The sequence below is a fragment of the Pholis gunnellus genome, assembly GCF_910591455.1.
Source record: "Pholis gunnellus genome assembly, chromosome: 7".
Classification (NCBI taxonomy): Eukaryota; Metazoa; Chordata; class Actinopteri; order Perciformes; family Pholidae; genus Pholis; species Pholis gunnellus.
In genome coordinates, this window is record NC_136533.1 from 10732732 (window position 1) to 10746223 (window position 13492).

Sequence of the window (13492 nt, forward strand, 5' to 3'; positions counted from 1 at the left end):
AAGTAATGAACATTTGGGAGGGAGGGACTGTTGGTCTTGAATTCAAGGGCTACATCAGACATTACGGTAAACTTTCATCACATCCGATGCTTACTGCCACCTAGCGGCCAGCGTGAGTACTACGTGATTACAGTACTGCGAGCTGATCAAAGGTAGTGGACACCTGCGTCCTGGACTCTGTGGGTGAGTAGTGAAAGTTTCTACAACTTCGATGATTTTATATGAAATACAGTAATGTAAGTCATATAGAAACATCAAGGCGTTTATGTTCACTTTCTCCGCTGTGACGCATTAACGACCACGACTAACGGGTGTGTGGGGTTTTGTTCTTAAATAATAAATGTAGGCAGATTGTTACATTACTTCATTCTCTTGGTTTTGTTGCTACAATGCTTCAGAGTTGGTCGCATGTGAGCCGTTTCATTCACTTCAGGTTTCTGAGCTGAGTTTCAGGCAACGTTTTTTGGTACAGTCGCAAACGCTTATCTGCATTTCACAAAGTATGTTGACATTTCTCAGAAAGCGTAACGTTAGTCTCTCTGTGACGTGTAGTATAAGTTTGACTGACAGTTTTGTAGCCGATAACATGTAAATTACATTTTCCTTTCCCTGAATGTGAGAGATTGCTTCACACACACCTACCTTGTTAAATATGTGTTAGGTGTGCGTTTATTTGACCTTTGGCGTGGCTGTTGGCTAACTGGCAAATACAAAATCCTTAACATATGATGTTTACTTAGCCTATTATCTGGGATTCCACCATATCTCTCATGCTATGAGGATGCTTTCATGGATCATAAACAATACGCTTTACAAGCTATTATCAGTACATGTTTTTAGTTTTTATGATCATAGATTGATTGATACCGGAGGAGAGGTAGGGTAATATTTAATTAACACTGAAACAGATTTCAATTCAGAGTATAAATATCTTTGTTTCTAATGCTATTTCAATTAAACCATGTATGATTTATGCTGATATGCTCTTCCTGTGTAATAGAAATGCCATCTAACCCGCAGACTGTTGGTATCTGTCATAAATCACAGCTTTATGAATGTTTATGGAGAAAGCCATATTTTCCCTGTAGTCCTTAAGAGTCAAATCTGTTTGCAATTGTGGTATTTCTAACAATGCAAACAACTGCAAATGTTTTATTTGCATCTCCTCTCCGCTGGCAATCCGCCCTCCCCTTCGAGTACACAGAAACTCTTCTCACATGATACCATCCTGTTTTTTTACCCTCTATACATCCTGGTGCTCAGTAATGGCGCTCCTAGCAGTGACATCGCATCATATTTATTCAAGTGTGTCCTCCTCTAAATAAACAAAGGTTATAAAATAAATTTTACATTGCAGAGGGATGTGAACAGAAATAACAGGGCTTCGTATTGGATTCCTCAGACAGTTTTCAAATCTTATTGAGTGTAAACATGTCAGCCACCTGATCACAGCAGCTGTAGATAATGTGCACAGTCACAGCTTAGTTGTTCTGCACCTCATGTTTGACAAGGGAGGACCTTTAGGGCCAGCTTCTCACAATATCATGCAGCACTAAGAGACAAGATCCAAAGTGTCCTTTAATTACTGGTTCATCAAGAAAGTAAAAATCAATGTCTCTGATTAAGTCTGAGGCCGGTGGTATCCAGAAATAGACGACGCTGTCTAAATACTGAGACGCTCTCGTTAGGTCTGTAACTAATAACGTTTAGCATTATCACTCTTTCAATTAGTTTAGTCTATAAAATGTCATAAATAGGGGGAAAATGCCCATCACAACCTCCTAGAGTCCACGGTGACCTCTTTAAAGATTTTCTTTTGTTTACCGAAGGTAAAAATGTTAAAGGATTTTCTGTTTAAATTGATATTTGACAAAGAATATTAGGAAATCTAATTAGATAAGTTTGAACCACAGAATAATTGGCATTTTTTTAAATACTTATGGTTGAAAAATGATCAAACTAGCTGCAGATTATTTATTGTGTTTCACGGTTCAGCTCTACTGCTCATGACTCCCAGACAAATACAGTTTAATGACAGACTAAAAGTACATAATACTTAATAATACACTCCGACCCCCCCCACCCATCGTTGTCCGTCTGTGTGCAGTAATGTCTAACTGGCTGAATGATGGAGAAGTGCTGGTGGGTCAAGGCAGCGGCGAGGCAGCACCAGTCAGCCCCAGACCTCGAGGCCTGCCAGCCGGGAGCCCCAGACCCGGCCAGGGTGTTTATAGTCCGCTGGCTTCACCCAGAGCCAGAGAGGCAGTGCCAGGGAGCCCACAGGCAGAGACCATGGGCAAGGCCAAGGAGCTGTTTGTGCTGTGTGACAAAGAGGGGAAAGGCTTCATCACAAAGCGGGATATGCAGGTGAGCAGCCGATGAGGTAGAATTAATTAATTCAGGCTGACGGTAGAGTGCTGAAATCTTCTTCTGTGCAGAGGCTACAGGCGGAGCTGCCGCTGTCCCCTGAGCAGCTGGAGACGGTGTTTGAGAGTCTGGACCAAGAGAGCAATGGTTTCCTTACTCCTGTTGAGTTCAACACAGGACTTGGTAAGTGTTGTGCACGATGACGTCTATATGGGGGAAAGCCACTGTGTGAACCAAATCCTCTGTGCCTCTCTCTATCTGTGGTGCAGGCGTGCTGGAGGGCTCGATTGAGCTAAGTCAAAACCAATCGGAAGATACGGACCAGATGGACTGCTCCCAGGACACCCGTGCTGTTCGATTTGCAAACGTACTGATGGAGCTCGGAGCAGACAAACTCTTTAAGGAGTAAGAGTACTGACGTAAAGTCATTCCCGTCAGACGGTACACTGAATGTTGCCCCATCAGTTCTACAGTCGCAATGTAGAACTATCTACTCTCAGGTGCCAGTTTGTTAGGTACACCTAAACTGATGCTGTTTAAAACAGGTCGCTCTGTTATTTAGCCTACCTTTACTTTCCCAAATGTTGACATAAACAGAAGGAACAAATAGTAGAAACGTGTGTCAGGATAATGTAATATAATTCACACTGCAGCCTCAAATGTCACCATAAAGTTCAATGAAAATCTCCCAAAACACATAACATTATAACCTTTCCCGAAGGTGGGATTCATTGCAGGACTGTTGTATTCGCACAAGGGTGGTTAAGATGGTATAAATACTACTATAGCACGTTTGCTTTATGTGTAACATGTTCTATAGAAATATTATTATATTTACTAGAAGCTGAAGGATAGTGAGGTGTTAATGGGACGGGGACGGTTTAAATAGATGAATAGATTAGGGAGCGATCTTAAATAAGTGAATACACACTACATGATGCATTTTCTCTATCGTGCGCTACAGTTACAGTAACAGTACGTTGTCCCGGTAGGTCCATATGAAATTATTAAACAGTTGTTTTATTTGATCATGATTCTTTGCCACTTTGGTACAACTTTGTATGTACATTATCTTATATGTATTATAGTGTAGATATTTGATTGTTCTTCTCTCCTAACCAAAAAATGTAAACTATCAGTTTCTCGAGCAAACAATGCAAATCTTTGAGCTGGATAACCTTTACAGGAAACAAGAAGCTCGATGCACAGATACTGTATATTTACAGTTTGTTATTAAAAACCTGTGAGTGAGTGATTCTGGGCTGTTACGGTTCGAGGTCCTCCGTCGCTTTAATAGTCGCTTGTTGTGTGTCAGTCAGCAGGAGCTCTCCTCTCTGTGGTGTGAACTCCAGAGAGACAGACCAGAGCTGCTGAGCGTCCTGGACGGCGTCCTGATCCACGCAGTGTCGCATTTACAGGACTCCATCAGAGAGAGAGACAGTCTGGAACAAACGCTACGCAGGTCACAGCTTCCTCCCGCTGTCCTCCGCATATGGAACGACTCATTGTGCTCAACTGTGAGTATTCACACTGTGCTGAGTTTAATTGTGTCATTCTTTTGCGTTTCAGACGGGAGAGTGAACATGAGGATGTTGTTCAGTCCATATATGAAGAAATGGAAAACCAAATCAGAGAGGAGAGAGAGAAATGTCTGGCTCAGGTGCATACTTGTGCTATTTAGTCCTGCCTTTGTGCCATTTAGCAAAAGCGATCATCATAATAGCCTTTAATGAATGTATTGTGAAATCAAGGACAGTATTGGACAGAAGCAGAGAGGACGGCAACTTGAGGAGGAGCTGATGATGCGTGAGGAGGGGCTGGAGAATTCAGTGACCAAACAGAGAGAGGTACCCGTTCAAATGGTACCGCTGTTATTTCTGAAGAGTTTTAGTGAAATGAATGAATCAACAGGACCTGTCTTTGTCCTAAGCTGGAAACCAGAATCTGGCAGCTGAGCTGTGAACAGGCAAACATCAAGGAGCAGAACCAGCAGCTGCGGAGCCTCAACGTCCAGTTACAGGAGCAGGTGGAGCGCAGCAGGGAGCAGCTGCAGGCCGCTCTGGGTCAGCTCAGCCTGCACCAGGTCAGCATTGCCGAGGAACGAGTGGCCAGAGAGAGGTGAGTGGCTAACCGCACACAAATGACTCCTACGTCCCTGGCAGCTGGTCTGATAATATAATAGGATATAATACCAGGAGTTAAGGGGAAAACCATTAAAAGACCTTCATTTCAACACCTTGCTACGGTGCCTGTGGCACTCAGACCGAGCCATATTTGACCCGACTGAAGACGTACTTCGTAAAAATGATTCTCAAATATTCAATTACAATGTATTTGCATAGCATTATATCATACAACAGCAGTTTAGAGTGCTCTATATGAAAATTAAAAACAACAAAAATGTATGAGATATACACAAACAAACCGATTTACATACAAGCATACTGTACACATGCGGTGTGTGTTCTTCTTATGTGGACGATAAGAAGAATAAAAAGCAACCTTTAACAATTGTTTGTTTGCTTCACTGTAGAACGGTGATGAAGGTGTCGAGTAACATGCAGAGAGAGAAGGACAGTCTCTTCAGACAACTGGAGCTATTGAGGTACTAACAGGTCTAAACAGCTGCTGTCTTCTGTTTCCATCAAGTTCATTAAACAGCATGTATAGGTGTCTCTAAAGCAATGCATGTAATTCCAGTGTACTTTTCCTTTTTTTTATTCAACCACGACCACTCTGTGCAATGTTTGTTCTAAATGACTACCTCTCTTTATTTTAGGGATATGAACAAAAGGCTGCGAGATGAGAAGGATGCCCAACAGTCTCAGAAGAGGGTTAGTCACAGAAGCTCTGTCCTTCCTCCTCTGCCTCTAACTTATTACCTCAGTGAAGACCTTTGTAACCCGTGGACACAGCAGATTTATCCAACCTAAGCTCAGTCTGGGAACGGCTTCATGCTTTCTTCCTTCCTGTGGACAATGATTATTTATATGGACAGCTGTTATTGTTGGGTTATTGATTGAACGTGTGTTCATTGACCCCGTTTGGGAATTTTGCGATGTCAGCAATGTTTTTGTTTTGTTTTTGTAGATGTAGTCAGTGAAGTGAAAGATTTTGTTGAATAGACATTTGTTCTATCTGTGCCAATTTAAAGAAAGGAGCGTTTTATATGTTTATTAATGACACTTGACTATTTATGAACTAAAGTGTGTCAGTATTTACCAAACTAATAAAGTCTTTTGTGAGTCATGATCTATTATCAGGTTCTCCGTTATCCAATCCACATTCTTAAATGTATGGTCTTTTTGCCAAAGCTGTTAACTGGGCTACGTTTTATTTTTTATTTGCACAACAATCATCTCTCTTGATCAAAGTCTCTGAACAAGTAATGTTCAAAATAGTCTCACGAGAAACTGTACTGACCGTTACACAATGAACACCTGTCGGTTATTTCTAGTATTTATTGTCTTGCCGTATATATTATACTCAAACAAGTATATTGCTGATAAATAATTGTGATATTTAAATACTTTGTAGCAGAATAAATGTCACCATTGGACTAAATTCTTGCCTTTTTTCATGTATTTAATTTCACCTTCTGACGCAATTAGTATTTCTATAAGGAATACAGTTAATGTTCGTTGGAAACTCACCATAGCACGTCCATATATTTATACTATATAAAACGTATATTATTTAAATCTTAATGCTACTCATTTCTTCTGCCTCACTTCCCACAAAAACCTTGTAGACTCCAAATGTCACAAAGCCTTTAAAGAAGAAAGGGTCAATTATAGGCAACTACTTACTGCAAGACAAGCTACTGAAAAGGTTTGTATGACTGACCGCTTCTGATATCACATCTATCATATTTGCAGTGATGCAAGGCAGATTGCCAGAGGAAGCAACTAATTGTGTGTATTCATTGATTCTGAAGACAGCTGAGCTCATCTGATGAGTTGGAGCACGACAAAGACACAGAGGTCTCAAACTCATCCAAGAAACACCAACCGTCACGTAGAGTCAGGGGTGAACATGTTGAACAGATGCAAACTCAGGTAGGGAACATATTCAATTTACAAATACATTAATCCCAAATCCTTCCGTTTTTATTATACAGTTACAGCAGCTGGAGAACTTTTAATGATGAAGATGATAATCTGAGCACAGATTAAAGGTGCATCCTCTTATGCAGAGAACATGACTCTGATGTCATAATATTAAGTTTGGTCCCTTTACCTGAATTTTAGAGAACATTTGTCAGTCCTCAGCGAGTGTTCAAGCTGGTATTCCTGGGTAACTCAGGCGTTGGTAAGAGCTCCTTCATCCAGCAATACTGCACGGGACACTTCAACAGTCAAATGAGCGCTACTGTCGGTAAGCTCTTCTCTTGTTATCACTCTTTCACGATGATTAATGCGCTCCTCAGTGGATATATAAGTAAAGTATTACACCATGGGTCTCTGTTGCTTCTAGGTATCGATTTCCAGATGAAGACTTTAACTCTGGGCTCCACCATCATCACCCTGCAGCTGTGGGACACTGCAGGACAAGAGAGGTCAGCTGTATCACAGTTTATTCTCGTGTTTACCAGCCGTGTGCTTTTCTTTGTGGCCTTTCATATTTTACATTAAACCGTCTGAGCTGTAGGATCTTTCTTCTGGCCACACCGATGAGTCGATTTATCTTTTTTTAGGTGAACATTTTTCTTATTCACTTTCTTATTCCTGTTCAGGTTTCGCAGCATCACGGAGCAGTACTACCGCAAAGCTGACGGTATCCTTGCCATGTATGACATAACTCAGTGCTCCTCCTTCGCTGCTGTGAGAGCATGGATGGACTCCGTGAAGGTGAGCAGGCGGAGACGGAATGGAAGGAAAACAACATGCAAAACCATTTGTCCGAATTTGAATACACATGCAGCTGATCGACGATCCAGGAATCTATAGACACTAATGCTCAATTTAGATTTTTATTTTCAAGGTTATTTTTGTTTGATGTCTGTGTAGATAATATAATAGCGTTTCTCACCTTTTTTGCTTCAGTTTTCAACACTAATAGAAGTGTCTTTCCCAGGAGAAGATGTGTGAAGGTGCGGTACTGATGCTGCTGGCGAACAAGCTGGACCTGGCAGACGGTGACAGCAGAGAAGTGAAAACAGAAGAAGGGCAGAGACTAGCAGACGTGAGGCACATTTGAATATTCACTACTTTCCACAGTGATTTACTCACAATGTCCTTGCTAACGACGGAACATTATCTTTGAAATACATTCAATGAAATGTTTGTTTTTTTGACTTCCTGGTTTATACAGCAGCACCAAGCTTTGTTTTACGAGTGCAGCGCAACAACTGGATGCAACGTGGAGGAGCTGATGACTTCTCTTGCTGGGTATGCCATCACATTTCTTTGTTATGTATGACATTCACATCATCTGGATCCTGCAAAATGTTTGGCATTTTGTTGGCACAATTTGTCACTGTAGCCAAAATACACTCAGTTACCAGTTTATCAGGTATGCAGTCTAGTACGGCAGTCGTGCAAAAATTGTACCGTCATGAATGTTACAGTGATTTGAGAGGTTTTGATTCAACTTCGCAGTCATTTTTAGGGTTGTTGTTTGTGGTGCTTTGGAATTGTATTCCGTAAGTCAATTGATTTAGGTCAGTTACTAAATACCTTATCGACTAATTGTCTCAGCATTAGTTTACTGTCATGGATATAAAAGGGATGCACCTGATAAACTTGAGTGTAGTTCATCTCAAATCATTTTGAACATAAACCTGAGATGAAGCCAGGCAGCAGGATCAACTGTGTAAACGACAAATGTTGTGGCTTCTGCTGCGCAATGATTCAATCATTTTCTTCCTTTCAGGATGTTAGTCTCCCAGGATGAACGACAGTGTGAAGATGCACTTTTACTGACTGACGGCATGGCCAAAAGAGGCTGCTGCACATAAACAGAGGACGAAAAGGCTTTTGAATAAACTTTCAACTATAAGCTCTCAGGCACAACTCCTAACACTTAAATCATTTGAAGACACAATCATCCGCATTTTTCTGAGAACAAATTCACTGAACAGTATCAGTAAGGTTTGCCTATGTTGTTATGTATCTTTATAATCAATCAAATAAAATATATTTTTGCTGACGCCTTTGTTGTCAAAGCCTTTTTTTTTAAAACTCTTTGAGCAACATCTTACAAGCTGCACAATTGTTTTAGAGCTCATATGCGTGAGAAACCAGCTGGGGGCAGCCATGTACTCGATATAGCTTGTAGAGGGGTGAGCTGGCTGTTGTGCCAAAAGAGGACAGACACTCAGACGCTCGAGTAGGAGGCGCTGGTCTGGAGTGTCAACTGAGAACTAACGCTGTTGCAGTTAACCTTCAAAGACAGCAGCACATTGACGCCGGGGTTGGTGGGATCTGGGAAGATATTACCCCGATAATATACATCCTTCGGGGCCCACCATCTAAAATCAGGTAGGAGTATTTTAGCCTCAGCGGAAAGGGAGAGCAGTTTTTCCATGACAAAATGAGTTAAAAATAACTTGTATTTAACTGTTATGTAATGTTATTTTGCTGCAGGACAATCACTTTTATACAGTGAGTGTTTTGTCTCATGGCTGGAAAAAAGCCTTACATTTTTCACGTGTTAAATTCCTTAATGTTTCATAGTTATCGTCCCTTGACTCTTTCTTGATTTGTTTGTTTTTTATGTATAAAATGAGTGTTCACTGATGCCTAAAATCAACATATCTCATGATGCTCAGAGTCTCAACTTTTCTTAAAATAGAAGCAGAGGAAAGTTCAGTTCAGGTTAGGATAAAAACAGACACAGACTTTGAATTCATAACGTAGAGCGTTAAAAGTCAACAGTATATCACTTGCATAGGATAAAGTTAAGTTACTTGGATGGGGGAAATGTATATCTGACTGCTGTATGACATGTGACACAAGTTCTTAAGTATGTTTTCCCCAAAACACATTTGATTTAATCTTTGAGCTCTTTCCATTGCTCTGTAAATACCACCTGTTTGAATCTGTTGAATGTCACTCAAAGCAAACGCATGTGAACACAACAGAGAAGTTTCAATCGGATAGAGCACTAATAGAATTTAGCATGCCATCATGAGAGTATAAAGATGGTCAATTGTATGATCGTATTCTTCACTATAGTATGAAATCGGTGTTGGAGGGTAGCCCGCTCTCTGAGCATCTTGTGTTCATTCTGTAGATGAGGATTCAGCTCTAATCTAATCTTCTCCAGAAAGTATTTCATTTGGTAAAGCTCTGCCTCTGTGTGAACACTAACCTGCGGTTCACTAACATGTACATTTTTATATTTCAGAATGGAAGCTCAGGGGGAAAAACCCCATAGCTGTGGGACAATTTGTCTGAAATATCTACTTTTTCTCTTTAACATTCTTTTTTGGGTAAGTTAACAAGGAAGTGTAAAGATTTTATCTGTATTTAAGAGAACAGTCTCTCTGTTCAGAGCTCTGATGACTACTGTGATGATCAGTATTACTAACATTAGTAGTAATTAACTTTTACCTAAATGTTAAACTTATTCTTTGCTTCAGATGCCACAGAGATTTACAACATGGAATCACTTCACAGTTTGCACAGTTTCTATTGTTTCTCATGGTTGGAAAACCAACTTATACCTTATGTATCTTCAGTAAAAATATGTCTATTCTATAAACTATATTTACAGTACAATGTTGTGTCTCCAATGCACAAGAGACACTTCAGAGACAATCCTACAATATATCTACATATCATAACTTTTAACTTCAATTTTCACTTTCTCAACTTTGATTTTCTTAATTTAAGTTTTTAATAAGTTATTGTGTAACCATCTTGTATAACCAAGTATGCACTCAGATGCATGAATGTCTCTTGAGGCTAACAGGGAAAAAGGTAAGGCGTATTTTGCATCACTGGCACATTTTAAGAGCCTGCAAATAAAATAATGTGGTGCATTCTTGATATGAGCATCTGGTTTGAGTTGAGCTGATAACTGTGCGTTCTTTCAGCTGGCTGGAGGGGCTGTGCTGGCAGTGGGAGTGTGGACTGTGGTGGAAAAGAGCGACTACATCAGTTTATTGAACTCCAGCTTCTACTCAGTCTCAGCTTATATCCTGATAGCTGCCGGGGTCATTGTGATCGTGACCGGGATCATCGGATGCTGTGCCACTCTGAAGGAGATGAAGAGTCTTTTGATTGTGGTAGGATGGATCAGACACAAACCACTGCCCTGTGACAGAGAAATGTTTATTTCACCCCACTAAAGCATCAACCCCATTCAATTATGTGGAATCAGAAACCAAGTAACGGCACTTTTGAGTTCCTGTTTATACACACACAACCTGAGTTTACGTGTTTGGAAAGTTAATCCTTAGTGACCTTCTGTCTCGTCTGCCTGCATTCAGTGCAGCTCATTATGTCAGACAGGCATGACTGTCAAATATAACAGACAAAGCCATGCAGAGTGTGTCTTTAAGAGTTTAGATTTAGAGTGCGGCTCATGCTTGAGGAATGAAGGGCATGAGCGTGAGAGAGACAGAGGCAAGTGAGAGGATATAGTACAGAAGCAAAACTGCACAAGCTCTGTGACGTTATGTTTATCTCCATATTCAACATGATCTTTGTAATGATTAACTTCCTTTACCACAGTTTAATCAGTTATCCTCTGGAGTAAAAAAATATATATATATTATTTTGTCATGCACAGTGATGTCAGATGCTTATGTCATATCTAAAATCATTTCATATTTTAGCTCAGAAATATACTGAAAAAACGTTTGAAAAATGCAGGATTAATATTTTTCGCCCTCAGTTTATTCACAGCTGTGTTCTGTTTTTATTTCTTGTCTCTCCTCGACAGTATTTGGTCTTGTTGCTCTGCATCTTCCTGCTGGAAATCATTGCTGGTGTGCTGGCGTACGTTACCTACCAAGAGGTGAAGTGCTTTACCTTCTGTTTGTTTGTCTGTCTGTAAATATTTGACCAAAGGATAGTGACGGATATTAGTTCAATACAATATCATTTTTAATAGAAATATTTCCTTGTAAATTCTTATACGGCGTGTGATTGTATGCTTTGTATTCTAGCTACCATTTATTTTCAATTTCACTGCAGCAACTACAAATCTGACCCCCCCATTTTTCTCTGTATGTACTTAATGTGTATTTTTTGTCATTCCACGATCCCTTAGTGTGATTTCAAACACCAGTCCTTGTTGTCCATCATTTCTATTTCAATCTCTTTTTACCAGCCATAATATGGCTCAGTCGCTGCACTCTCTGTTGTAAAATCTTCTCTGCATTCCTCTCTGTGCATGTTCTTCATTTGTCCTGTTTTCCATCCTTCTCAAACTCTCTTTCTTCCCCCCTTTTCTTGCTCCAGTGTTTCCCTTTCTGCCATCAGGTAATCTGCTGCCACCTGTTTCCATTTAATATCAAACTGTCTTTCTAACAGGTTGATATAAATGGCTTGTTTGCACTTTGTCAGTCAGGCAACAAAACTATCTATATTTGTAAATGATTTTGAAGAATGCTCATGTAGCACAGGGAGTGGGGTCAGAGAAGCTATTCATAAATATATACATATGGACTGATAAATATATACATATAAATTATGAGTTATGTGAGGACATTGCACAGGTACAGAGGAATGTTACAAGGGGGGGGGGGGGGGGGGGGGGGGGGGGAACTTGATCGGGGCTATTTTCATTGATGTGAGGAGATTAACAGATTACAGAGTAACCACTTAAATGCAGTTTTCTGTCTCACAGCTGGACGAGGAGCTGAGACATAATCTGATGGTGACAATGCAGGAGAAATACCAGCAACCGGGGGAGGAGAGCGTCACACAAGCTGTGGATAAACTTCAGCAGGAGGTGTGGAAGTGATACTAAATGTTTAAATCACAGCTGAGTTAACTGCCAGACTGAAGAAGTAATACTTACATTACTTCAGTGGCAGGTGTCAGTTTGATCAGATAACATTAAATTTGGAATGACAGTTTGGCCCCTTTAGCCTGCATGTGAATACAATTCAGTGTTAATTACCATTGCCTCATCATTTTTCTTTCTTGTGTTCCTCCCTCTCAGTTTAAGTGTTGCGGCAGTCATAACTCCTCAGACTGGATAGACTGTGTGTGGATCCAGTCAGCAGAGAATGAGCGGCTTGTTCCTGATAGCTGCTGTAAAAGTCCCAGTGAGCTCTGTGGGCGCAGGGACCATCCCTCCAACATCTACAAGGTGGAGGTAGGGAGACATCAGTCAGTTTGGCTGTGGATCGATGTTACATTATAACAGTATCTTCATTTCTTTCCTCTCTTAAATTATAACAGTATCTTAATTTCTTTCCTCTCTCGTGCTCCCAGGGAGGCTGCATTATGAAATTAGAGGAGTTCATCCTGAGTCAGTTGTATATTATTGGCGCAGTGGGCATTGGGATTGCATTTCTACAGGTAAAGCATATAGAACAAGTTGATATCAACTTCTCTTTTAATGTTGTGCAAAATGCCAGCAGCTGAACTGTGAACGATGGTTGTTTCTATGTGCACTGTGGAACTAACAAGTTCCTTGTGTCTTTTTTTATTTCAGCTTGTGGGGATGATGTTTACTTGCTGCCTTTATCAAAATTTGAAAGAAGATCCATACTGATTTTTGACTTCGTTTTAATATCGCAAAATGTGTCACATCATGAATTGTAAAATGTTTGGTAGGTATTTTATTAGCCCAGATATTCATCATACAGTTCTGGATGCTGTGAAGCTGTTCACTCAAATTATGAAACGGCGAAAGTACACACACTAAAGATGCTGTAATGCTGCTGTGCATCAATGTTCTTTTTCTGCAAAATAGCATTGCATGCTTCAAATATCGTCCCTTTTATGTTAAGATTATGATGTTTGGATGAACTTGGATGAACCAAAAGCACATTTTACAGAGCAGAGAAATATGAGAACGCTGGGGCTGTGTTGGCCTTGTTGATTATATTTTTTTATGTATCACAGTGTTAACCAAAATTGTAATTAAATAATGAATATATAAAAAATATGTTTTGCTTGATGAAATGCAAATAAATAATGCTTTCATTTTCCCAATGACA

The 13492-nt window shown here is 40.1% G+C and overlaps 2 protein-coding genes across 3 annotated transcripts; both read left to right on the forward strand.

Moving 5' to 3' along the window:
* Positions 1 to 120: 120 nt before the first annotated feature.
* cracr2b (calcium release activated channel regulator 2B) lies at positions 121 to 8408 on the forward strand. Its single transcript, XM_079163703.1, has 18 exons — positions 121 to 183; positions 2108 to 2367; positions 2439 to 2550; positions 2637 to 2772; positions 3683 to 3829; positions 3937 to 4027; positions 4119 to 4214; positions 4298 to 4485; positions 4901 to 4972; positions 5147 to 5201; positions 6119 to 6198; positions 6305 to 6425; positions 6618 to 6744; positions 6844 to 6925; positions 7103 to 7217; positions 7444 to 7551; positions 7681 to 7757; positions 8242 to 8408. Exons 2-18 carry the CDS (start codon positions 2110 to 2112, stop codon positions 8324 to 8326), a joined length of 1950 nt encoding a protein of 649 aa, XP_079019829.1. The 5' UTR covers positions 121 to 183; positions 2108 to 2109; the 3' UTR covers positions 8327 to 8408.
* A 317-nt stretch (positions 8409 to 8725) lies between these two features.
* Positions 8726 to 13484, forward strand: cd151 (CD151 molecule). Of its 2 annotated transcripts, XM_079163641.1 has the most exons (9): positions 8726 to 8849; positions 9718 to 9802; positions 10409 to 10600; positions 11260 to 11334; positions 11781 to 11801; positions 12169 to 12273; positions 12487 to 12642; positions 12762 to 12848; positions 12985 to 13484. In XM_079163641.1, exons 2-9 carry the CDS (start codon positions 9719 to 9721, stop codon positions 13042 to 13044), a joined length of 780 nt encoding a protein of 259 aa, XP_079019767.1. In that variant the 5' UTR covers positions 8726 to 8849; position 9718; the 3' UTR covers positions 13045 to 13484. The 2 variants fall into 2 exon arrangements, with proteins under 2 accessions (XP_079019767.1, XP_079019768.1); XM_079163642.1 differs by lacking the exon at positions 11781 to 11801.
* Positions 13485 to 13492: the final 8 nt, after the last annotated feature.

Excerpts from the sequence above, each read along its gene's own strand:
- cracr2b (XM_079163703.1), top strand. The coding sequence starts at position 2,110 with ATGTCTAACTGGCTGAATGATGGAGAAGTGCTGGTGGGTCAAGGCAGC. Across the intron at positions 3,830-3,936 it reads CTGGAACAAACGCTACGCAG|ACGGGAGAGTGAACATGAGG; the intron begins GTCACAGCTTCC and ends TTTGCGTTTCAG. Across the intron at positions 7,218-7,443 it reads CATGGATGGACTCCGTGAAG|GAGAAGATGTGTGAAGGTGC; the intron begins GTGAGCAGGCGG and ends TGTCTTTCCCAG.
- cd151 (XM_079163641.1), top strand. The coding sequence starts at position 9,719 with ATGGAAGCTCAGGGGGAAAAACCCCATAGCTGTGGGACAATTTGTCTG. Across the intron at positions 12,274-12,486 it reads TGGATAAACTTCAGCAGGAG|TTTAAGTGTTGCGGCAGTCA; the intron begins GTGTGGAAGTGA and ends CCTCCCTCTCAG. Across the intron at positions 12,849-12,984 it reads TTGGGATTGCATTTCTACAG|CTTGTGGGGATGATGTTTAC; the intron begins GTAAAGCATATA and ends TTTTTATTTCAG.